The 27,508-nt window shown below is 31.3% G+C and overlaps 1 protein-coding gene across 1 annotated transcript; it reads right to left on the reverse strand.

Moving 5' to 3' along the window:
• Window positions 1-2,787: 2,787 nt before the first annotated feature.
• On the reverse strand, window positions 2,788-4,612 carry LOC149549525 ((S)-canadine synthase CYP719A21-like). Its single transcript, XM_089792889.1, has one exon. The coding sequence runs from the start codon at window positions 4,566-4,568 to the stop codon at window positions 2,985-2,987; it is 1,584 nt and encodes a 527-aa protein (XP_089649015.1). The 5' UTR covers window positions 4,569-4,612; the 3' UTR covers window positions 2,788-2,984.
• Between the last annotated feature and the right edge of the window lie 22,896 nt (window positions 4,613-27,508).

A 27,508-nucleotide genomic window follows, 5' to 3' on the forward strand; every position in this document is an offset into this window, starting at 1 on the left:
TTCATACTTGCAATGCTAGCTCTATCTCTCTTACCAAATAAGCTCTATCTCTTTTACCAAATACAAGGCCTTCATATATCTGACTCTAAGTGGGATAGATGGGCTCCATCATGTCTTTCCCATGCTTTCCTAATCCTCTTTCATTAAATACCATTTTTTGCAAAATCTTCAACCTAGTATCATTTAAAAAAAAAAAAAATTATCAACATTAAAAATTCCATTCATGACTAAAAATGTCTATTTACCTTCCTCTTTAACCTCTTTACCTCAAGAAACTTTTACTATATTATCTATATTGAATGGATAGAGATCACTTGTATCACACGCAAAATCATAAATTGATTCACTTGATTTCTAGGTCTCATTATCTTTTTCCAAAATCTTTAGCAACTTACCCAAATATTATTTCTCCTTCTTAACCTTATCAAACAATTTTAAATTGTCATTTAATTCAATATTTTCCTTTTTAACCTTTTCTAATTTTTTTTTAAGATTTTAAATTTGGCATAAATATTCATATCTTCCTTTTAAAAAAAATTTCACATACTCCACCAATTCTAAATTACACTTCTCTAATTTTCTCAAATCATCATTATAAATATTTTTTTCACAAATTAGAATTTCATTGTCATTTTTTTTTTATACCTTTCTTCCAAGCTTTCCCATTGAAACAAATATTTTCCTTGCAAAAAATGGATTTCCTATGTTGCTGGACACATTTTTTAGATTATACATAATATATCTCATTTAATCTCTACAGATCTTCAATCTTCCTTTGTAAAATAAAAACTATAATATCATTTCTTTGTACCTCTAGTTTTTAATACTACCATAATATTTTTCTCTTCCACAATTTAAATCTCTTTCTCCAAAAACTTTAACACAACCTTCTCTTTGTCTCCAACCAAATCTGCAATTATCACAAACACTTAGAGCCCATTTTCATTTTGTGATCTTCTTCAAAAGATTTATCCTAGATATTGTCACAAAAAATCTTCATAGCATGAGATATCCATCCACTCTGATATTGTTTGTAGAATCTAAGAAGCATGGTAGATAACAAGAAAAATAAACTAGCACAAACAATTTCAATGATGAATATAAATAGGCACAAATATAGAGATAGATTTTCACAGGAACCCAACTCTGCTACTATACAGATCAAATTCTTTTAATTCCAAAAAAATTATATTAAAATAATTTATATACACATATTCTCATAGAATGAGAAGCTTCTACAAGCTCTTGATATTACAAAATTACTGATAGGATCTATAATTGAATTGTAGATGTAATTGCCCTTTCCAGATTTTATTTTAAACTAAACTATTCTCTAACTTCGTTTTTCTACATGCATTGACAAATAATTCCAAATTTCTATTTGCAAAGACTAGTTTAAATAACGATTACTCCAAACTAGCCGTTGGATGTACATTTGAGATTCAAATGGCTACTTGCATGGTGGAGGAACCTATTTGCATGAATCTTCCATTATGTGTGAACCATCATTTACAATTTTATAATATATAAGATTTAGTTTAAACTAAACATGAGGGAAACATCATTGATTTTCACCATCTTTAGTGATCACTTTTTCGAGCACTTTTTGTATACCTCATTTGTATTTGAATGAATTTTTAACCCTTATTTAGTTTGAAAATAAAATAATATAAATATAGACTAAAATAGAAAATCTATATTTATCTCTTCAAACTTTGAAGAACATATGTTAAACTAAATTCTTTGATTTATAAAGTTAGATGAATGTTGTTTATTTTCTTTACAAACAGGTGACACCATTCTAACTTTCTAAACTTGTATTTTTATATAAATTTATTTAATCAATTTATAGTTGCATTTATAGATATATTTTCTAGGATTAAGGTTTATCTATAAATAAAATTTCATTGCATAGATCAAATTAAGTTGTGTATTAGTCATCTCAAAATAGCTAATAAGGGTGGAAAATAAGTTACAAATTAAAACTTCAAATTTAACATGTTAAGACTTAAATATATGATAGCAGAAGTGGTCAACATCAACTCTATACTCGTGAATTTAACTTAACTTTTCTAAATTAACAAGTGTATTTATTAAATTTGTGTTCTAAAGTTCAATGATAATAAAAATAAGATGAGATAAATGATTATGTCAACTTTCATAAAAATGCTTATTACCTTATCTAGTAATTGGCATATTTAATGATAACCAAATCAACATAAACTCAACTTATATAAGCTAAATAAATATAAACTTTGCATCATTATAATCATATTATAATAATGAGAATCTTGAATATAATAAATAAAAAATAAAAAATTTACCTTATATAAAGACCACTTTGAAGATATGAAATTATATTCAATACTTGAATATTAGATAAGACTATTTGTATCTATAATGCTTTAAAATATGACACTCTTCAACAATTCAAAATTCCCCAATAAGTAGATTTAATCAGAGAGAAATGACAAGTAATGACAGGATTGAAATTTCTTATTAATAATTTATTGATAGCCAGTCACTTGGTGGTTCTTTCTATTTTGGTACATTTTTTGAGGTTTTTAGGAGTTTTCTTTCTAATCCCACTTTTATGTCCATTCTTAAATATTAGAGACTAAAGAGAAATTAAGCTGAAAAAAAAAAATCAATCTTAATTATTTAACATATTTTGTATAAGAATCAAATCTTAGTATATGATATTTAAGTCATCAACACTTTTATACTCATATTCCAATTTTATAATAGATCATACCGTAATTTAATCAAAGCAATCCGTGACAAATATGAATAATGATCTCACACACATATTGCATATTTCAAACTACATGAGTAAAGACGTGTATAGAAAGTAAGCACGCATATCACAACAGAAGATGAAGAACATAGCAAAGAAGCGAGGAAAGTTCAAACAACCTGTATGTTGTTTGTTATTTAAGACGTCTGTTTTATATGATAGACCAAGTATAAGTTAGGACATCTGTTTATGATGGACGATGTATGATTCGAGCTTCCAGTGGATACTTCATTGACATAAGCACATTTGGAATATCACGACTAAGATCAGGAAGAATACCTTCCTTGGCACATCCCCACTCAAATGATTTAAGTAAATTGGCGAGAGTGATGGGAACATACACGTTGGCCACATCCATTCCTGCGCAAACCCTCCTTCCTGCTCCAAATGGAAGATATGTCATTCTCACATTTTCGAACTCATTCTTGTCCAAAAACCTCTCTGGCCTGAACTCCTCGGGCTCTTTCCACAACTCTGGATCGTTGGACACGCTGTGCAGATTAAAAAGAACAGATGACTTTGCAGGTACGGTGATGTCCATCAACTTACACTCCTTCTCCGTCTGGTGAATAATCCCAAGTGGTGCAATCGATTCTTTTCTTAGGGTTTCCTTCACGACACTCTGCAAGTATGGAAGCTTCTTCAAATCCTCTAAAATGAACAACCCACCTTTTCCTTTTCCCACCACGTGGCTTATTTCTTCATATGCCTTCTCTTCGACGTGAGGATTTGATATGAGATAAGCCAGAGCCCATTCTATTGCCGTAGATGTGCTGTCTACAGCGAGAACAAATAGCTCATACATGTTGAAAGCTATTTCTTCATCAGATAACTTTGTCCTGTCATCAGCTAATTCTTCCTTCCCTTCAAGCAAACAATACAAAAAACTGCTGGGAGCTTTTCGCTTGAAGTATTCTCTATAACTTCGAGCAAACCGGACGAGAGGCAACATTAGGTGCAGAATATCAGATCTTAGAGACTTCAGTTTCTTCTCTGTTCTGATTGATGAAGGAACAAAGAAGCGAGCAGGAGGAAACAAATCAAGAAACATATCTCCTCTATTAGCTAGACTAATATCCTCAGCTATGCATTCTTCCAGCTTGGACAAGAAATCATCGTCTTCAAAGTCCAAGCCAAAGCATAAGGGGGCAATAAAACTCATTGCCATCATTTTCAATGCATGAAGAGGTCTCACAACACCATTCTTCTCTTTGATCTCCATTTCTAATTTGGCGATGAGTTTGTTCATACTTGCCTGGTGAGAAAAGCTCTGAAGTGCAACATGGGCGGGGCTGAGAACATTGTTGTGCAGAATTCTTCTGAGCTTAGTCCAGTGCTCGTTGTAGGGAGAACTAATCATAGTTCTAAAAGAGGCAGTGACATATTTCCTTGAGTAGATTGGCGGTCGACCAGAGAAATTTGACGCCTGATTAACCAGGGCCTCCCAAATTGGAGCTTGGCCGGTGAGCACTATAATTGGCAATGGACCCATCCAAATTGTTATGACGGGACCATATGTTTTGCCCATTTGTGTCATGATGGATAGAAGATTTCCACCCTTGTTCAGCTGATGCAAGTTGCCCAATAATGGCAGCCTTGGTGGAGATGGAGGCCATTTCTTCTCCTTAGTTGATGACAACAGAAAGGCCAGGATAACAAATGTGGAAAAGAGTAAACCTGCAAAAAGGGAAATGATAGTCACTTGTAGAGTGGAAGAATGAAGGAAATGCAGTGCTCGAGGATAATTAACAAAAGTCAGCATTTCCTCCATCGTAAAATGAGTAGACAACTTAGAGAGCTGCGATTGTCTCTTACATAGATTTCACATTTAAATATACAGTACTGAGATGTTCGATTCTGCGTGAAGTATGTTGCTGATCTTGGTCAATATCTACCCCTTTTGTTTTTCATCTATTTTGTCTTTGTCTGAACTATGTTGTTATTTTCGTCAAGATCTACATTTTTAATTTTATCTATTTTGTCTTTTGGTGAAGTTGAATGATTTTATTAAATGCACGACTCCCACATTACAAGAAATGAGATCCCACTCCATATCAATTTAACCCCAGTCCTTAATTCCTATAGACTCGTACCCATATATTATATTAGCCTATAAGCTCGTCTCCTGTAGTAGCCGAAATTTTGTGTTGACTTCAGGTCTAAACCGTCCAAAAGAAAGAATTTAGAAGTAAAACGGAAGTTGCTTGGTCTTATGTATTACTATATTAATTCCTGCTATCAATTCTTATTACCATCAAAGTTTTCTTCTGTGTGAACTAAAATATGTTAACCTCGCCTGACAAAGGAAAAGTATGTCAACCTAACGTGACAAAGGAAAGTTGGAATTCAGAAATGGGTTTGCTTTCGTATTCCATTCCATGCACGACTTTTGTGAATTTAAGCCTACCGTTTCCAAACACGCATGTATTCCTTCCAGAAGTATGCTGAAGTTCAAAACATGATGGATTTAGTCGTGCTCGATGAATGAGAGAAAGACAGTCAAAGTTTGAACAGGAGCACATCGTACTACCCTGCCAGCGTGAACAGTGGTTATTTCAGATAATATTCAAACTGCAATATTTATTAGGACATAGAAAAGTTTCTGATAGACTTGTATTCTATTATTTTATGTCATTTTTGTATTATATTTATTATGATTTCTGATATTCTTGGTTGTTGCCGATGCTTGATATTAAAGGATGAGCTTTGACTATTGGTACTTATAAAATGAGATATTTTTATTTTATGTCATTCTTGTATTCTATATTTATTATGATTTCTGATATTCTTGATTGTTACCGATACTTGATATTAAAGGATGAGCTTTGACTATTGATACTTATAAAATGAGATATTTTGATCAGCTTTTTATTTGTCACAAGCATTTAACAATAATTGAGAAATTAGCATAGTTGACATTGTAGAGTGAAATGATTGGTTTCAAATAGTGAGAATGGTTTTTATTTTTGATAAAAATATTGAAAGAATTTGAAAATGCTTTATAAACAAATTTTAGATGGATTTACAATTCTTGCAACAAAAGGTATCAAAAAGAAACTATCTTTTAAGAACAATTCTTATGTTAAAAAAAGCAGCAATCTTGAGAGAGAATTCCAATCCATATTCAACAAGCCTCAAGAAGAATAACTTAGGATTTTAAAAGACTTCATGAATCCTATAACATTAATTATAATATTAAGATTATTCAATAGTCCCACTTAAATATAAAAAATTCAACACTTTAATTTTTCCTAAGAAATATTAAACTTAATATTGATTGTAAATTTTATGTATTTCATCCATCGATTTGTAATGTCATAAATTATTGACCTCAAAAATTTTACACTAGTTATGGGACCATTTAGGTGGATATGCCTAATTTAGTCATGAGTGTGCCGAATTTTAATATTGTTTCCATAGAATTTGTCTATTCCCCTATTCCTACCCTTTTTTCCATCTCATTTTTCTAGGCCTAGGGCACTGTACCACCCTATTTAGGAAAAGGTGACTCAACTTTTAAAGAATTAAAGCTAATCTTGCACTTACTAATAATTAACCCTATTCTGTGAATCTTTCACAAAAAAAAATTTATAAAAGGTTTGAGTTGCATATACCACATCCTACCTCATCTTAATTCCATGAGGAGGTTTTTTATTTGAGGTATTATCTTATTAATTCAATGGTTCACTTCTTATTTAGTGTAAATGCTTGTCAACATGTGCACTTATCTTTTATCATTTTCTAGTATGGGCACAAAAATCAAAATTTGGAATTTATAGTAACAGTCAATGTATACTTTAAGTAATCCCCCGCCCCTGCCAAGTTGTAAAACACCTAACAAAATAAATAATTTTTTTGGCAAAAAATTATCAATTTACATAGAAACAATAATAATCTTCATTGGTGAATCATTCATAGTCTCTCAAACAATGTTAATTTTTTGGATGAATTATTTCATTGTACTAGACATAAAATATATAAATTGAAGAATAATATTTTTTTCAAAATTAAACATAAATTTTGTGGGAGAATTGATCCATTGTGCTAAACATAAAATATATACGTTACAAGTATATGGTTAAATCTTATAATAATATTACAATAAAATAAAATAAAATAAAGTCTTACAAAATAAGTAAATTAAAAAATTTAAATCATTCCTATCTATTTGCTTATCTAGAAATGGTCCTAAAACATAAAAATTGATTATTTTTTATAAGAGGTAGATGTCAAGATTAATTATTATCATGTGTCATGATTATGGATGTTTATATCAATATGTTGATCACTAATTAGGGATAGAAAAAATGACTCGGTGAAATGGAATTTATATCAGTTGATTCTGAATTCTGGGAAGCAAAATGTACCAATGAGTCCACTACAAAATGGAAAATTATTCACAAAATGTGCCGACTAAAGGGAATTAAAATTAAATACATTGGGAGAAATACCCATACGAATGAAAATCTAATGGATTGAGGGATGGAAAACATGCCATTGGTTAGAATAACTAGGTTAGTTAGGTAAAAGGTGAATAGTTTTACCAAATAAGTCAAATGTGAATCCATGCTTGGCACTTGAAAGGAGTAATGACCCACTAATCCTAATAATGTAAGCTGATTGGGCCACCATGTAATGGCTCAAAATTTGTCAAAATCAACACTAAAAATTTCCAATATTTGTTAAATTATGAATATTCACCATTAAGAAGCACCCTAATAATAGTAGTTCTCACTTCTATTTATTTTCACATATGTATCATTAACAAAATTTATGACCTGTCACCTCTATCATATAAAGTATTCTCTAGATTTAATATCCACATTACTTATTACATTTTTATTATATATCTATATTATTATTAATTTTTTATATTATATATCTTTCTAGTTACTATGAAATTCAATCATGCTTTCACCAATGACCTAGGTTGCATGCAAAAATAGAAGATGTCAGTTATTACAATTACGAAAAAAATGTAATATGAACTACAAGTTGATAGCTATCAATTTAGGATAGTATTTAGGTATGTTCTTATTTTCCAATGCGGTGGAAAAAAATGGAGATCCTTAGATTAGTATGTTTTTATTGGGTATCATTCCCTAATATTTTTTATAATAATGTATTATAGTAAAGTAGGTTTTCAAGGGACCCTAAAACTATTAAAAAAATAAGGCTTTTAACATAAGAGAATAAGTAAACAAGGCATAGTAGTTGATGGAAAATTATTTTGTGTATTTGATGTAGGAGTTCACTCTTTACGAATTATTCCAGAGTTGTGAAAATATTTATAATGTAGAAGATGTAATCTGTACATGGAAGGTACAAGGTATAATTATAAGATTATATAAGTTTCTAATTGAAGCTTATAGTTACCTTTTTCATTTTTGTCAAAGGGGAATATATGTATATGAAAGATGTTGTATAGTTGAAGAAATTGCCTAGGAGATATTGCTTATGGGAGATTATGTATGTGTTTTAGAACATGATGTTTATGAATCAAAGATGAAGAGATTGAGTAAAATAGAAAATCATGCAAGACTTACTTGAGAAGATGAGAAAAAGTGAATGAAGTATGTCCTAAGGTAGAGTATATGTAGAATATGAATGGAGTTATAAGTTGCAAACTGAGTAAAGAACCTAATGAATTTAGAGCCGACGATAGAAGATCAAGTTGGATAGATTTCTAGTACTATTGAAGATTCTGATGTGTGGTATTGGATGGTTTATTTCATAATGAGTTGTCACCAATGCCAAAGGGGGAGGATTTTAGCCCCAACTAATCATGTTGAAGATAAGGGTAATCATATATATGGAATAGTCATAATAGTTAGTATGTTGTCATTTATGTCAAGCCTAAAAAGGTAAGAATTGTGCTAATTTAGTAAGGTGCCAACACTCGTACATTTTGCCAAATACGCGACAATCTGACTAAAAAATTTAGTCACACCACTAAAACTATTAGTATCATGACTTAAAATTATCACATTTCACTATTTGTTTGCAATTTATAGCTATAGGTGACTTAATAAGTGACTAATTTGTTCATTGGGTAAAATCACAAGATCAACCAAATAGAAGTTACTAAATAATATACCAAATTAATGAGTATATAATTAGTCACTAATAACTAGTCATGTAAACATAAACAACTAAATAAAGTACCAAATAAATGAATAAATAAGTGATTGCATATAATTAGTATCATGATAGAACATCCAAGAACAAATATCATCTCAAGGCATCATAATCACTGGACATCACCATTGAAAACACCAATTAGAAATTTTTCATTCTACAATGGCAAGTATCATTTCAATTTGTATGTTAAAACTATCACACAAGTAGGAAACATGAAGCAGTACCCAATCAAGAAACATCAATAATTTCAAAATTGGGAAAAATCAAATATAAGCCCTCATATATGTGTTTCTCATGACACATCATCGTGCTATGGAGTCATCCCCATATAGCATTATACTTACTAGTCACTAAAAAAAAAAGTTAATTAATTTAAAAATAAAATAAAATATTTATAAATTGGAATTTAAATATTTACTTAAGGCGTTGGTATCAATACTTTCCAATTCCAAAAATAATCTCGCCTAATTTATTATCTTTTGAATACATGTTTTATCATTTGATAAAGTTTTTTGGAAATATTTTAATGGGATCCAATGGAATTCTTTTATAATTATTTGATAGGTTCCATCTATAATTTAGTTATATATTTTTTTGGCTAATTTTATCTCTATTAAATATAATTTCTCTTAATAAAATAATAGTTTAAAAATTAATAATATATATTTTTTTATCACTCTTTCCTTTTTGCCTAGACTAATAATATTCAATGTTTTATAGAAATTAAAAAGATAAAGAGTGGAAATTATTTTATCATTCACTTTAGAAACTCAAGCCTACTTCATATTCCATAATCTTGGCTGACCATAGAGAATTTGGAGGGTTTGATTTGGTAGAAAAACAACATAAAAATTAATTCCCAACAATCATTTGTGCTAGATGAAACAATTTTCATCAACTGAAACTCTTGGCATCAAACTAAAATTTGATTGTGCAAGCTGAAACTCATTTGTGTAAGGAACAATTTTATTCACCATTATTTCTTGCCTTGTTCCTTTGATTCATTTGAAAAGTTAGAGTGATTGAATCAGAGATAAGATTACTACAACCTCTTCATTAGGTATGTTTCATTTTTGTTATATCCTCTTATTGTATTTCTTAGGGTTTTCTACATATATACTCATATTTTAATCTAGATTAATAAATATTTTAGTTGTATAATCAAATAAACAATCTTCTTGTAATATGGTTTCCATTTTGATATTTGTTAAAGGCCCAAAATGGTAGGGCTCAATGTAAAATTTCCTATTTAAATTAGTTCAATGCATAATTAGTTCTTGTAACGAAGCAAAGGTGCACGATATCGCTTCCTATGCTAGTCTTTGAGAGGATGATTATGCAAATTCAACTAAGTATTGTAGAGCTATCAAGAAATGCATAATAACATAATCAAAATAACAATGAACACATAACACAATGATTACCATGGGGAAACCCTTCAGGGAGAAAAAACCCACCCTCCAAAACCCACACAATGTATTCTCAATCCGAAAGATTACAATATATTTGCAATGCACTTCTTATAGGAGCACACCACCACAACTAGAACTTAGACTTGGACTCAGAGAGATAGTCCTTCTAGCATCAGTCTTGCAAACTAAACTCAATGATTTAAACACCTCCCCAAGCCCTTCTTTTATAGTGATTTGCCACTTCAAAACCATTTTTGGTTTTAGAAAACCATGGGCCAAAAACATGGGCAAAACAACCATGCCATATGTTACCTATGTGTCATTTGTAACACCAACAATACCATTTTTGTCCATAATTGTTTCCTCTACTTTAGAACCCCAGAAAATTCATAGAATGATTTGTTTACACTCTAAAAGTAGCCCTTCTGCATTTTTCTAAAGACTAGACACATTTTTAACAAATCATACAACTTTTCCAACTCATAAACATGTGGAAAACTACCACAAAAAAACTCTACAATTTTCTAAAACTTTTCTAGAGTTTTCCAAAAAAAGGTCTTGCAAGGTTGAGACACAATTCTCAACATTCTCCCACTTGTTGAACACCTTACAAGAGATAGGGGATCCACAATTTCATGGACTTATTTGGTAGGGGCTGAGAAGCCCATAGACTCCGAACGCCATCTAAACTTCTCTGTGCTCATGGGTTTAGTTAATGCATCATCAATATTCACCAAAGTTTCTACCTTCTCTAGCTTCACCTTGCTGTTCTCAGCTATAATCTCTCACAAAATGATATTCTACATCAATGCACTTGGTCTTGGCATGAAATGTTGGGTTCTTTTCTAGGTAGATTGCACTCTAACTATCACTATAAATTGTCATTATACCTTTTTTGAATTCTATATCTAAACACAATATCTTTAGCTAGATAGGTTCCTTGTAGGCATGAGTAGCTGCCATATACTCTACCTTTGTAGTGGACAAAGTGACCACAACTTGTTGCTTTCTCATCCAATGGATTGCACCACCAAATAATGTAAACACATATGCAGTGGTGGATCTTCTACTATCAACATCACCAACCCAGTCTGAATCCACATAGCCTTGACTATCTAGGGAATGCTAATTTCCTATTCCATTAAAACATATAGAGTACTCTGATATACCTTGTAAGTATCTTAAAACTCTTTTTACTACATCCCAATGTGCTCTTCCTAGATTAGACATATAATGGGAAAGTACTCCCACTTCTTGGGAAGTGTCTAGTCTTGTATAGACCATAGCATACATCAAACTTCCAACAACACTCTGATATGGTACTCAACTCATCTCTTCCATCTCCAATGGGGATGAAGGACATTGTGTGCTAGAAAGATTTTTTCCCATAGTAATAGGAACACTCAATAGCCTAGAATCCTACATATTGAATCCTCTTGGAATAGTACCAACATACTTACTCTATCCTACCCAAAGCTTTCTATTCTATCTATCTCTTATAATTTTCATTCCCAGAATGTACCTTGCTACACCACTATCTTTCGTCTCAAACTTTTCTAAGAGCTAAGATTTTAATTCTACAATCAAAATTTTTCCTTTCCTAATAAACAACATGCCATCAACATATAGGGCAATAACCATGATATAATCACCATCAGACTTGTAATATGTATAGTGATCAGATTTGGATCGTACAAATCTCAAACTCAATACATATGTATCAAACTTCTAGTACCACATCCTAGGACTTTGTTTTAGACCATACAAGGATTTCTTCAATTTACAGACCAAATGAGTTTTACCTTTCACCACAAAGTGCTCTGGCTATGTCATATAAATTTCTTCCTCCAAATATCCATGAAGGAAAGCTATCTTCACATCCAACTACTCAACTTCTAGATCATAAGTTGCTGCACTAGAAAGTAAAAATCAAATGGATGTCATTTTTGCTGTAGGAGGAAAAATTTCACCATAATCAATTCCTGCAACTTGGGAGTAACCTTTTACAACCAAACATGCTTTATACTTCTCAATGCTTCCATCTAAACCCATCCTCCATTTGAACAACCATTTACAACCAATAGGCTTCCGTCCTTCAAGCAATGGTACAAGTTTTGATGTGTCATTCCTCTTAAGAGTTGTCATCTCTTCGACCATTGCAATTTTCTAGGACTTTGAATCATTCATACCAAGAGCCTCTTCTACAAATTTCAATTCATCAATATTATCATTTAGAGAAAATATACAACTCCAATCATTAGGAGAATATCGATACCTTTCTGGTGCTTTCCTCTATCTTCTAGATCTTCTAACAAGATTTGGTTAAGGTTAAGGTTTAGGTTCAAGTTCATGATTAGGTTCTCCCTCTTCCTCTGATGATTTAGAACTCGTAGAGCTCTATTCAACAACTCATCTTTCTAAGGGCCTCGATTCAACTATCTTGAATGTAACAAGAAGTTGAATCACATCTTTCTTTTCTTTTATCTATTCTGGTTGCACTATAATAGAAGAAGGCTCGGCTTCTTTAAAAAATAACACTTCTAGAATAGAATACCTTTTGTGTGATAGGATCCCAAAGCTTGTATCCTTTCACATTACAACTATATCCAATGAAGATACATTTGACAATATTGCTGTCCAATTTTTTTTGCTTCTTCCTTGACACATGAGCATATGCCTCACAACCAAAAACTCTCAAATGTCTAAGTGAAGGCTTGTGGCCCAACCATGCTTTCATTGGCATCTTATCAACAAGAGCTTATGTAGGAGACCTATTTATTAGGTAGCAGGCAGTGGCTATAGCTTCGGGCTAGAAATTTTATTCTAGTCCAACTCCACTTAGCATACTCTTAGCCTTCTCCATCAAGATCCTATTCATTCTTTCTACAACTCCATTCTATTGTGGAGAATATGGAGTTGTCTTCTCTCTTTTAATACCACAATATTTTAAAAATGTGTCAAAATCATTGGAGCACTATTCACCACCATTATTAGTTCTCAAGAACTTTAACTTCTTTCTAGTCTACAACTCAACCATTTCTTTAAATTCTTTGAAACAATCGAAAACTTCAGCTTTACGTCTAAGAAAATAAACCCATGTTCTTCTACTGAAATCATCAATAAAAGAAACATAATAAACTAATCTACCAATAGAAGGAACATCAACTAGACCAAATACATCGAAATGGATTAGATCCAAAATACATGAGGACATATGAGAACTTGAGTAAAACTAAATGTGATTTTGTTTACCATAGATACAATGCTCACAAAAAACCAAAATCAAGATTGTAGTCATTCAACTGATCAACAAGGTTTTAGTTCTTTAAGGTTTGTAGACCTTTCTCACATATGTGGCCTCATCTCTGGTACCAGTCTTCTCTATAGGTAACTTTGATTCAATAGATAGAGAACCCTTGGGTATCTAGAAACTACGACCATTTGTTGAAAGAGAAACCCTCTCATTCTCCAACAAACTAGTCCTCTTCACAATCTTATCAGAAGTACTACACACAATTGTACATGCATCAAGTTTGTACAATGTACCCAATTTGCTTCCTCTTGCTATTACCATAGCACCTCTCACCATTTTCACACCTTCTTTAGAAAATTGTACATGCACACCTGCATCTAATAGTACACTAACAAATAAAAAATTCCTTGCTAGTCTCATGATATGCAAGACACCATCAAATATTCTAATTCTACCATCATAGAATTCCACATGAATACTTCCATGACCAAAAAATCAAGAATTGATTTATCACCCAAGTACAACTTACCTCCATCAAACTTTCCACACTTACTAAACCAATTTCTATTAGGAGTCATGTGAAAAGATGCACCTAAGTCTATCAACCATGCATTTTCACTTGCATGAATGGCTAGGGCTATGATGAAAGCATCTCCATATTCCTTCTTGGAATCAGAATCAGAATCTTGCTTCTTCTTCTTTTTCTTTTCCTCTTTTTAGTCCTTTTAGAAGTGTCCAAGTTTTCCAAAATTGCAACAGATCGCCTTGGAATTACCATGAGATTTTGATCTCCCCTTATTCTTGGACTTAGAATGGCCATGTTACTTCTCATTCTTGCCTCTTTCCTTTGGTCTTCCTTGAACACTCAAAGCCTCTTTGGCATTTAGAGAGACCTTCCTTCTCATCTCTTTAGAAAGTAGAGAACCAACAATGTCCTTCATCTTCAAGACAACTAAAGTGCTCCCTATGGCCATGACAAGGTTGTCCCATAAGCCTAGCAATGAACATAGCAATATTTGGCATCTTTCTTCTTCATCCATCCATACCCCAACTGAGGTCAACTAAGTCACCAACATATTAAAACTTTCAAGATACTCAAAAATATGTTCACCTTCTTCCATTCTCAAGGAATACAACTTCTTCCTCAAGAAAATCTTGTCCATAAGTGATTTCACTTGATAGATCTCACTTAGCTTCTTCCAAAGCTTCTTCATAGTAGGTTCTTCATGGACACTAATCAGTATAGTACCTATAAGACACAATTTAATGAGACTTTTAGCTTTTTGGTCTCTCACATCATACTATGTGGTTGAGGTTGGATCTGTGGGCCTCATCTTTTTTTCATAAATTGCATCCCATAGATCTTCATCAATCAATAGATCTTCCATATTCAACTTCCACATTTCAAAGTTTGTTCTAGAAAACTTCTCTACATCAATCCTCCTTGATGTACTTGCCATCATTGCAATCTTGCAACACAAAAATAAAAACCTCTGCATATGTTCCCACTCAAATCTTGATTAGCTCAAAAAACTCTATACCCAACAAATAGAACCAAAACTAACCAAGCTCTGATACCACTTGTAAGGAAGCTTAGGCACACAAAATTGCTTCCTACACTAATCTTTGAGAGGATGATTATGCAAATTCAAGTAGCTCTTGTAGAGATCTCAGGAAATGCATAATAATATAATTAAAATAACAATGAACACATAACACAATGATTACCATGGGGAAACCCTTCTAGGAGAAAACTCCCACCGTCCAAAACTTGCACAATATATTCTCAAATTTGGAAGATTACCATACACTTGCAATGCATGTTCTTACAGAAGTGCATCACCCCAACTCGAACTCAGATTCAAACTTAGAGAAATACTCCTTCTAGCACCAGTCTTGCAAACTAAACTTGATGATTCAAATGCCTTCCCAAGCCCTCATTTCATAGTGATTTTCCACTTGAAAATCATTTGTTGTTTTAGAAAACTATAGGCCAAAACCATGGGCAAAACAACCATGCTACATGTTACCCACTTGTCATTTGTAACTCCAAGAATACCATTTTCGTCCATAATTTTGTCCTCTAGTTTAGACCCCCATAAAAGTCATACAATGAGTTGTTTACACTCTAAAAATAGCCCTTCTACACTGTTCTAGAGAATAGACACATTTTTAACAACTCATACACCTTTTCCAACTCATAAACATGTGGAACACTACCACAAACAAATTCTAGAATTTTCTAGAACTTTTCTAGTGTTTTTTGGAAAAAGAGGTTGCAAGGTGGAGACACAATTCTCAATAGTTATTTTAGATTTATTTCAAAACCATCTTAAATCAATGCCTGTGCATGATAAAAATTATTTACATTTTCTATCAACTTTTAGATTCCTATCATTTTTTGCTAAAGTATTTAAGTCATAGAAGATGGGTTAATGTAATGAAGATGTTGAAGATCAATAACATATTGGTAATCATTTAAGAAGAGGAGAGAACTTTAATGATTGCAATAAAAAATAGTGGAAAATATCACTAGAAGTGGCCCAAGATATCCATGATTAAACCATAAAACTGAAGATTAAATGGGAGGGCTTATATTTGATGAATTCATATTAGTTTTAGAATGCATAGTATAAAACAAACAATTCTTTAAAATATCATAAGTCATAAAAGGAGAGATCTTTGTGAGACATATTGTCATGCCCAAATTTTTAAAGCCAAAATAACATTCAATTTTATGCTTACTTATGTCTAACTTATACAGAGCAATTTAATTTTGATTTTTTAAAATTTAAATTTAAATTATCCTTTTGACAATATACATGTATTCTACAAAACGGAACTAAACTTGTAGGTCAAAACTGAAATAATACATATAGGACATAATTGATCTATATTAAAACATGATTAAATACAACATCATGGTTTTAAACTCTACTTACATTTTCAATATATTAATTTAATAAGATAAGAAAGTAGCATCATTACACATAGTAATATTCAAATTTCTTTCTTTCTTACATTAATGAACTGCTAAATCCAACTACGAAATGCATATTGATCTTTCATTTGAGGAATCTAGACTTTCTTGAGACTTTCAAGATATGTTGTTCAATTTATTATAAAATATCTAGAATTACTTCTTCAATTGCTTCAAGGATAATACATAGTGGAAACTTTGATTTTCTTTATTTCTTAGAAGCATATTAACATTCAAATAGATTTACCAATTAAAAGATTTAACTAGTTCTTCTTATATAACATGAAGACAATGTTCATTCCTTCTTTTAACATCTTAAAAATGGAACAAAACAATAGATGAGAATAGTACCTCCTTAACATATTACATCCAACTTTTATGGATTTACACATGAATGCAAATTAAACTCATTGAAGGCTTGGTACACAAAGCTTTTAACCCAAATTAACATGAAGCAAGCCAGCTTTATAGTTATCCTATACTCCTCCCCAAATCCATTCTTTCACTTAAGACCTACAATACAATATCTGACATGTGAATGGAATGCTCACCTCCCACCCTAGGTGTTTACAAGATCACCCCTCAGCTAGGAGAACCAAGTTTGAATGGGTGACATATAAACTTATGCACAACATAAATTGAACAAGAAACAATTACAATAAACTCAGACCCAAGGATTGTGTCATGCTTGACCACTACTTCGGGTTTTTTTGCAAATTAGGACCTTGCTGTTATAAGATTTCCTTCAGATGTTATGTTTGTAATTCTGAAGAACTTGGTTATATTACTGTCTTTGAATCACGAATCTGATGTTGAACATATTTTCTGTTTTGAACTATGTTATTAGCAGTGAATGAGATTTAGGATTTTATGATTTGGAACTAGCATATAAATGATTTCATGTTGATTAGGTATCAATTATGTTTATTATGTTTCAAATTCATTGTAAACTGTATTCTATTTTATATTGTATGTTAACTTGACATTTCAATGGTAATCTGCTGTATGCATTCAAAACTCATCATTGTACTTTCATATACGTGACTGTAAAGGGATTAAAACTTTATATTTCATATAACCTTGAGATGGTTTTAATTACAAAACTTATATTCATTTTGTTTTAAAGGGTTTGAGAACCGTAGTTCCATTGCATATATATATATATATATATATATATATATATATATATATATATATATATATATATATATATATATATATATATATATATATATATATATATATATATATATATATATATATATATATATATATATATATATATATATATATATATATATATATATATATATATATATATATATATATATATATATATATATATATATATATATATATATATATATATATATATATACTTATTTTTATAGGGGTCTAAACACCCTAAGTGGAGGTTGGCATAAACATTTCTATTTGTTTTAAAAGGGTTTAATTACCCATTAAGCATTAAGAAACCCTAAATGGGCATCGATTGCCATGAAGGAGGAAAACATAGTCATTGAGTTGAAAGCCAAATTCATGGCGGTGGACTTGGTACTGCTGAATACATGGCATTGTGATTCATATGGTGTATTGAATGCTTGTTATGTGGATTTATGGCACCAAAAGTTTGGTCGGCCATTTCGTGTTGTGAGTTGGGTTTTTTGCAGATTATGGGTCAGATACTGGGCCGCATTACTCTATTTGGTTTTACATCTGTGATCTTGTGCTAATATATCGGCATTATTATGGGTGTTGGTTGTAAGGAAAACTTTCATATTGGGTTTAGCTTGATGGAGTTACTTCTCAGAAGTTGTTTGTTGTTGTTAATGGGTTCTTTTGGTTCACCCCATTGTGAAGTCATTTGCGAGTTATGTTTGTTGGCATTGTAGAGATTGCTTACCAGTTTTGGATTTAGCTTTTGGGGCTTTGGCATCGAGTTAGCTTGCAGAGAAATTTTCCATCTTCAGTATTACAAGTAGGGGGCAATTTCTTACCCTACTCTTTCTCTCTATTTGAAATTGCAAAGTTATTTCAATTAGCATGTTGTAAATGGTTATGAGTTTTACATATTGTGTATTGACACTCAAGGATGGATACGTGTAGAGCATGGCATTATGTGCAATGCTTAGCCCTGCATATACCCATCTTTGAATGTGGATTTATGAAGACATTAAATCAGGTGTCGCTATATTTATAAATTTGGGCTTTGCCCTAAACATATTTTTCATCTTCAAGTTTAACATGGTCAGAGTTTTATGCTTGCGACAGTTATTTAGTTTGCGATTATGTTATATGTGGGTACTCGACTTTGACAGGGCTAAGCTCAGTGAGAACCCATATTTCAAAGCTTACTTGTTATTTGCAGCAAATATGTGAGAGGTTCGACCTCAGTTATGAGTATGCTATAAGTTATGGGCTCATGACCATAGTCAAGGGCAAAGGCATTATGTCAAATAGATAGTGTGAAACCATTATAATGTTGAATTTACATGTTATTAGCATAACATCTTATTGAAACGTTTGAAAATTTCCATGAGTAACAACTAATACATTGTCTAAACATTGTTGTATAGTTTGAATTCCTTTATGACAGTTACTTGAGGTTGTGTAAACTGGAAACCTATTATGTTGTGTCGCATTTTGTCTGATTGTATATTGGAAATTCTAAATAGTTAATTTGTTGTCCATGGGTCAAAACTTGCAATTTGGCAAAATAGAATGAGTTTGTTTGAACACTTGGTATCATCGATTATGTTTTTTTTGTTTTAAAACAACAACAAAGCTTGGGAAAATTAGTTAATTGTATGCTATTGGGATTTGTTAGATATGATTTAGTTGGATTTGTTTTGAAGCATTTTTAGATATGTTAGTAGTATTTATTTTATGTTTTTGAAATGAAAATTATATGTGTGCAAATTGGAATTCTATTATGTTGATGATGTTTTTCTGTCCAATATTGAATTGGAGATTGTTTTCAATGGAAAAAATAGATTTATGATATATGTGTTTAATAATATGTTATTCAAAGCGAAAATATCATATGTGCATTGTATTAATATCTTTGCCAATTCGAAGGATAAGCTCAGTTTGTTATAATAGTAGAGATAAGTAGTATAGTACTATGACTAGTAAATATCATTAAACTGATGTAACAGTTTAGTTATATTTATGAAATCATAATATTATAGTATTTATTACTGTTGTTAAAATAACCTAAGTTTACTTTCAAGTTTGGTAGTAGAAGATGAGGTATTAAAAGATGAAGAATGTAAAGTCATGTGAAATCTGATTGTTATTCATTGCATGTGCATTCTTAGAATATCTAATTGATGTGTATTTTAACAATAGTTGTAATGAACATATATCGAGGTGGGTGAATATCGATTTATCCTATTCAGTTAATTAATTCAATGATAATTTTAAGATGAATTGGGAGGGTTAATTATAAATAAAAGATAATTGACCTTACCTATGACTTAAACCAGTAAGGTTAAGTATGGAGAACAAGGCAATTCTCTATTGCATCATTTCATGAGTACTATAGAGAATCCCACTATGTGTTGTCTATGGGCTTACCATATACATATGTAATATCTGAGCACCATAGTGATGACACCTCAGTATATATATGGTTCATTAACTGGTTATTCTTAGTACGAGTTTAATTTTACATTGTTAAGAAGATGTTACTTCTTGCATAGTAATTTTAGAATTGCACTATGTTATGTGGTTCAGATATCTACATTATGGTTTTATATATGTTTATTTTGACATGTATGTAGGTGGACTACGCTTTTCAACTCAGTGTGTATTGAGCCCTCTTTGTGTTGTGTTGCATTTTGTGTATGTTTTAGGTGTTCAAGTTGAATCACTAGTGCTAAGGAAGACTATTGAAGTTACTTCTTGAAACTAAATTTAATATTTGTAAAGCCCATATGTTGGACTTAGGCGTCTTTGAATGATACTGTTCTTCATTATTGTACTGAACTCATTATGTATTAACATCATTATGAAAATTTATTTAGATGATATATTCTTATATTTTGGAGGTCTACAAATTGAGAATGATTCAATCATTGTACTTGTTCTTGTAATATTATGATTAAATAAAATAAAAAAAATCTATGGTTCTTTACGTTTGTTCAAGGTTTCCTAGTTTTGATTTTGTTTTGTTTTGTGGAGCACTACAGATTGTGCACAAAGGGTCTATCCAAGACCCAAAAATGGGACAAAGATGGACCAAGTACCCATATGGAGAATGCCAAATGTTGAAGATAAACAAAGTTGCCTTCAACAAGGCCAACATACAAACAACTCCCATCTTTATTTTTCATTCACATCAACCCTTATCACCTCTGATTCATATAAACCCTTATCACCCCCAAATATTTAAAATATCTTTAGCAACATGGATCTCATACATCCATGAGTATCCTCTTTCCTACATAGGGAGAGGTTCCGCACATAATGGGTTGTCAAATGCCCTTCAACCCGGGCTACTCTACCCTCCCAAGGGTGAGTGTGCCTTATACACCCAATATTACAAGACTCATAACAAAAAAAAAAAAAAAAAAAACATTATAGTTACATTTGTTTACAAAAAGAGACTTCACAAGGACTCATTTCCAATCCACCATCAACACTATATATACATTGAATAATATAACATTGCACTCTCACAACATCTTCTTACAAAACACATAACAATGAAAAGAGCATGCAAATTATTCAACAAGGGAAGTGAAATAACCAACCTATGATCCAAGATTAAGGCAATTAAATTTTTAGTAGAGCTCCCTTAAAACTTCTCACTAATTCTTCACACAACTCCCTATTTCCAAAATCTCTCTAATACCTAGTTGTCTCCATGTCCTGGAGAGTGGGTAAACACCAAAAAGTGTCACAAAATGTTCCCTATATAGGGCCTTTCCCCTTTCCCATCTAACTCTCATAAATGAGGTATGGGTTTGTTTCCCTCATAACTCCTCCTTGTTCCCCCACCTCATAATGTGAATGGAGACTAGTGATATGACATGAAGTATAGCTTGGCTTACACTCTAATTTATATTACGATTCAAAGGTAACCTCTTTGAAGGCTTAGCAATAGGGTATAGATGCCTTTTTTACTAGAAAACACCCCCCAATAAAAAGTACCATAAATAAGGTAGGTTATTTTTTCCTTAACTACCCCCTAGGGTCCTATATAATGCTCCAAAAACCCACTTATAACTCACCTACAGGTTTTAAAAGGTTTGACTCAACTCATTAGCCATTTAATCATGAGGTTTGCATAGGTGGTACCAAAGGTTACTAATATAGGTTAGGTTTCATTTCTACAATCCTTGTTTGGACATGTCATTTACACTTCACTTTACAAATGTGTCAATTAACACTTGAAAAAATTCCACATCACAATTCCACATGACATGTCCATATGGAAAGGAAACATAATATTAAACATAAAAATACATTATTAAAAATCATACCTACATCCACATTTATATTAAACTCGATATGATGAGGTTTACGTCTCTTCATTAGATGAATCCTTGGCATCATAGATTCACATTAGCTCAAACTTGATTCTCCAATTTAGTTCCATGTTTTTTTTCCTATGCATCTCATTTCAAGTATTAGTAGCCCAAAGAAATAACATATTTAATGGAATTATTTACATAATCAACTCATAATTTAATTGCATTGAATGATTCACCATTTTCCTATTCTTTTTAATAAATCAAGCATATAAGCCAACATACTAATTAATTAACATTAAAAAACATGGATAATTCACATTACATAACCCATTCAATTCACAATTCAATTTCATATAGTACCTTTTTATAAAAATTATAAATCATAGCAATCACAATGACATACTTCACATGTCAATTATGATTAGTCCTTAGAACCCTTAGCTCAATTTCTATTATCCTAATCATCCAAATCCACTGGTCAATATTATCTAATTCACATTTCTACATAGTCAATCAAAAATCATCATAATATATAATTAATTTTTATCTCCTCACACAATAGCCTCATGAATTTACTTGCACTTTAACTCACTTTTAATAATAAATTATCATATGATCACTTCTTGTCATGATACAAATTCTATCCACATTTCCTTTGTAACAAATCTTATGAACCTAGTTATCAAAGCATTAGCATGTAATTCAATTTTCACAAGTAAATGGAGGCATTATTAAAGTATTTGTGAAATTAGAATATCTCACTATTTTAGTTAATATCCATTTTATTTTAGAAATGAAATCCATATATTGTAATCAAATCATGAAATTCATCGTATAATTTCCATCAACATGATAACCATTTTAACCTTTCAATATGAGTATATAAAACTATATCATAACATCATCACCTTTACTATAGGTCATCATAATAAAAAAATATGTCACCTAGTGATTGATGAACTAAGGTTTATACCAATAAGTTTATTTCCATCACATAATGTCTTTATTAGGATGTTATTAAAGCTTGGGATAGGGGTTTTCAATCTCTCCAATTGGGTCATAACTATATTTTTTCTCTAGACAAATTATCCAAAAATACTTTTACTTTCTCAAATCTCTATACTTACAGCATAAGTTGTTGGTCTAGATGCAGGTTTAGGTTTGAGTTTGAGATTTGGATTTGAATTTTGTTCAATTTTTTTTTGGGTTTGATTTGGATTTATTTAGGTTTCATCTATACAAGAATATATATATGGTAGCAAATATATTCACACACCACTATGCTAATTTAAAAGAAACATAAGAAAATACACCACCATATCAATGTTTCTATTCAAAAACAATAATGTGAAGTCATGAACATTAATAATTAGCCATCATGATTAATTCATGAAACACCATCAAGAGAATCATTGTCATTATTCTATTGCAAAAATAGAATCACAATAGGTAGTGCTATGGGCCCGTTGAAGGCCAATGTTATGATTGTGCCACATTGTAAGCTTCACGGATTAAATTCCCTACTTAGTGATTCAAAGACACCAAATCTTGATTAGATAGAATGAAGCCAAGAAAATAGGCTTTGGATCTAGATCTAACCACTATAAAAATCTTTGTACATTTTATTTACTCCATAGCTTTCGATACATGTTAGCCTATATGCACAACACCCATTCCATAATAAACACATGTGACAGTTTTATACATCCTAATTGTTTTCAAGTAGAATTTAATTAAAAATAAATATGATTAGTAATTTGAGTTCAATCATGTGTTTGATTCTAATTTGGCAATAAAAGATTTTTGAAAAAGTAAACAAAATGGTATTTTTGACCAAATTCTCAAGAATTCTATCCGAGTTCCTATGCTTGGCACCAAAGTTGCTCAGAATTCATCTAAAGTCTACCAGGGTTCCTTGGAAAGAATTACCAATGAAACTCAATTTCTATGGTAGAATTTTGATAGTATCTATTAAGGACTAAACTTTTGAGAGAATTGAACCAGGAATTCTCCTAGGTCAAGGAGAGAATTTGGTAATCTAATAGAAAAAATAAACTGAATAAGGATGGTTTTGTTTTTGTATATTAAATTATCTAATAATATAATTGATCTGAACAACATCTTATTTAGGCAGGTTATAAATTAGTATCGATCAAATTTATATCTAATAGAAAAATCAAACTAAAATAAATTCTAAATTAGAAACATTGTTAGAAGATTTCATTCCTTTATTAGTCATTATCCCATCTCTCAATCCATGATGTCTAGCCTATGCTACTTTCTACCCATTGCAAAATATTTACTTGAATCCTTTGAGCATATGGGTGATTGACTCTTGGGGTAACTGGAATAGTTGGTGCAACTGGAGGTATTGGAGTAGCTCAAGGAACAACAACAAGAGGTGATGCCACAATAGGATCCACATTCCACCATTTATTGCAATTATTTTATGTTCTTAACTCTATAATAAAGTTTTGAAGGGATATTTTGTGCGTGTTCTTTTTGTTGAGCCTCTTGCCCTTGTGTGTCCATGCAAGATATCTTCTCTAAATTTATTTATGGTTCTTCTATCATTGAGATTATTCTCTAATTTCCTTCTAGAAAGCCTCATAGTAGCTATCACTAAAGATATTATCATCAATGGGTTATCAACTTAGCAATAAGTGATAATCCTTGTGTCCTAAACTCTTTTAATCCCACACCTCCAACTCTCTTCCTCATTTTACAACACCCCCACTTTACAATAGGATACTTCCCCCCGCTCTTTCATCCAATCATAGTAAGGTCCTAATTGGCTTTTCGATAAGGTTAAATTGGACTTGGTAGAAGAGATATACTGAGGTGTAGTAAATGTTGTAGAAGCATAGCACCTATTGGTATACTTGATATCTTCTTGCTAATGAAAAAGATAGTTTATTCCATTTTCCCATCTTCTTATCAATCTTTTTATGTTCAAGTCAGGAGAGATTTGAGAATGTGATTCCTAAGTACCTCGACTTGGTATTTAATTAGGACACCCCATAGATCAACTCATATTCAAACAAACAAGCTAGGGGATTCTTATCCAAACCCAACATAATGGATTTAGAGAGCAAGATTTCTCTCCTTGATGCTTTGCAAAATAGGCTAAGTTTATCCACTAGTCTTTTCAATTTATCTTCTTCCAAGGTGAGTAGAATTGCAATATCATCTACAAATTGGGCATTAAGGAGCTCATCCAATTTCAGAAGGGAAATCCCCTACACCTTCAAAGAAATGGAGTCATCCCTTAACAAGTAGAATAAGTTCATAAAAAAAGGTATAAGTATTTTAAAAATCCCAAACTAAAATCTAAGATAATAATTTTATTAAAAGAAAATTTTAAAGATATCAAAATCTAAATATTAAGTAAAATACTAATAAGTAATCTTGAGTTTATTTGTAGTCATTCTTTTGAAGTTGTTTCCATTTAGGAAATTCACGATGGTGGATGTTATGATAGATAAAATTTCTATAATTTAGTCTATTAGGTCACTTGCCTCTTATCTTTTCTAGTTTGGAGGAGAAAAGGGAGGCAAGGTCAACTTTTAAGTATTTTGTTGGGCTTCTATGAGATAATAAAGATTTCTTGAATTTGATGGATATGAAGCCTAACTTTGAGGAATAACAAAAATTTCTTGAATTCAATGGATATAAAGCCTAAATGAGGTTTTTCTACATCTAATAATAAGGGATTTAAGGAGGATGTTATTTCTGAATGGCTAGATTGATTCATGATTTCTATGCATTGGGTTGGCAATAATTGGTGATTACTAGTTCAAAGATCTTAGATTGGAAAGGATATGAGTACTAGAAAATCAAGTATTCTACTAATTCTTTCAAGGCCTGAAAAAATCCCTCTATTAACTTTTAGTTCATTCTTTCAAGACCATTCCCTTCAAGATATTATGTTTTGGTGGTGGCATGGACTGGTTTAGCTATGGCATACTAATGTACTCCTTCATTAAGATAGAACAATGCCATTTTCCACAACTCAATTAGAGGGAAAAGGAATGGGAATCTTGTCACTTTTTTAATAGAAAAAATGAATGAATTAATGTCTTTATTAAATAACATGAGGAACCTTTCTAGTTTATACAATGGCAATGAAATTTGTTCACCAGCCATAACCATACGTAGTAAAACTATACTAGACACAAATAGTCTAGACAATTTAATATGATTATGTTAATGTTGAATATCAATACAAGGAATAAATCATCTACACCACTAGAGTATTATCATGTTTATGCATGTCATTACCCAAAATCTCTCAATTAAAAATGTCTCATTTTCCTTCTTCCTCTGGAAAACTCCTTGATCATTAAACTACAATCATATTCAAATTAATTTACTCTTCTTGACATAATTATAAGAAAACCAATACAATAGCTTATGAAAAAATGAAACAAGAATTTTTTTTTAATCTTGGGAGAGACAGAGCTTGAAACACTAGACAAAAATCCTTTGGTGAAAAGGAATGATGAAAATTAGATAAAAGTTCCACTAGTTCTTCAAGTGATGAATATGGAATAAGGGTTTCTCAACAACCCAAGTGTGTGTTTTTACTTTGATATTGGTTTATGTTCCATCTTGCATTCATTTTCTTTGTCAAAACCTCAGCAACTCTGAGTGGTCAAAAGCTAGTCAAAGCTAGTCAAACAACCAAGGCATAGTCACAAGAATGAAGAAAGGTTGAGTGAAATATGATAAGGCTTAAAGTACCATGAGAAATGATGCATTTTGCATCTATTTGTGGCAAGGAAGTCAAATTTTGTAAAAAAAGACATCAACTTTGCACAAGAAAATTGAAAAATTACAATGTTGCAACTTAGGCAACTAGGTGAGATTTTTACAATAACACATAGTTTTCACCTTAAAAAGGTTTTAATAAGCATTAATCACATATATAATCCTTTTTCCAAGGTAGTTGTATGGGTTAGAAGCAATGTATTTCTGAAGATTGAATGAAAACTAAGTTTTCTTACTGAAATCATGTTGTTATACCTGTGAATCACATGATTAGTGATCAGACGAACAATTTCTTTGTAAATAGGAGTTACTATTAGTTGTTATCTTGGTTCTGTACTGTTCGTGATTATATTTCACTTAGTTTTATAAATATTGTCTTTAAGTTTATTAATAGCTACTAGTTTTCCATCATAACTAGATAATTTTTGGAAAATGGAGGTTATTTCTTTTTCCCATGGCTGAAAATTCATTAAACTTTGGGGAATCCCTATATTATACAATGAAAAATATTGGAGTTAAAAACATACAACTTGGGAATTTTACCAAAAAGCCCTATGCATGTTAATAGTGAATCTGACTAGAATTGAATGGAAAAATGAGCCTTCCAAATGCGTGGGAAAGAAGATAAAGACCTAACTTATTTTGGAGATGAAAGAGAATTGAGTGGAGATTCTT

This window comes from Cupressus sempervirens, chromosome 7, assembly GCF_028749045.1.
Source record: "Cupressus sempervirens isolate cs-2001-9-10 chromosome 7, ASM2874904v1, whole genome shotgun sequence".
NCBI classification, from domain to species: domain Eukaryota; kingdom Viridiplantae; phylum Streptophyta; class Pinopsida; order Cupressales; family Cupressaceae; genus Cupressus; species Cupressus sempervirens.

Coding starts and splice junctions, on each gene's coding strand:
- LOC149549525 (XM_089792889.1), bottom strand. CDS start 4,568: ATGGAGGAAATGCTGACTTTTGTTAATTATCCTCGAGCACTGCATTTC.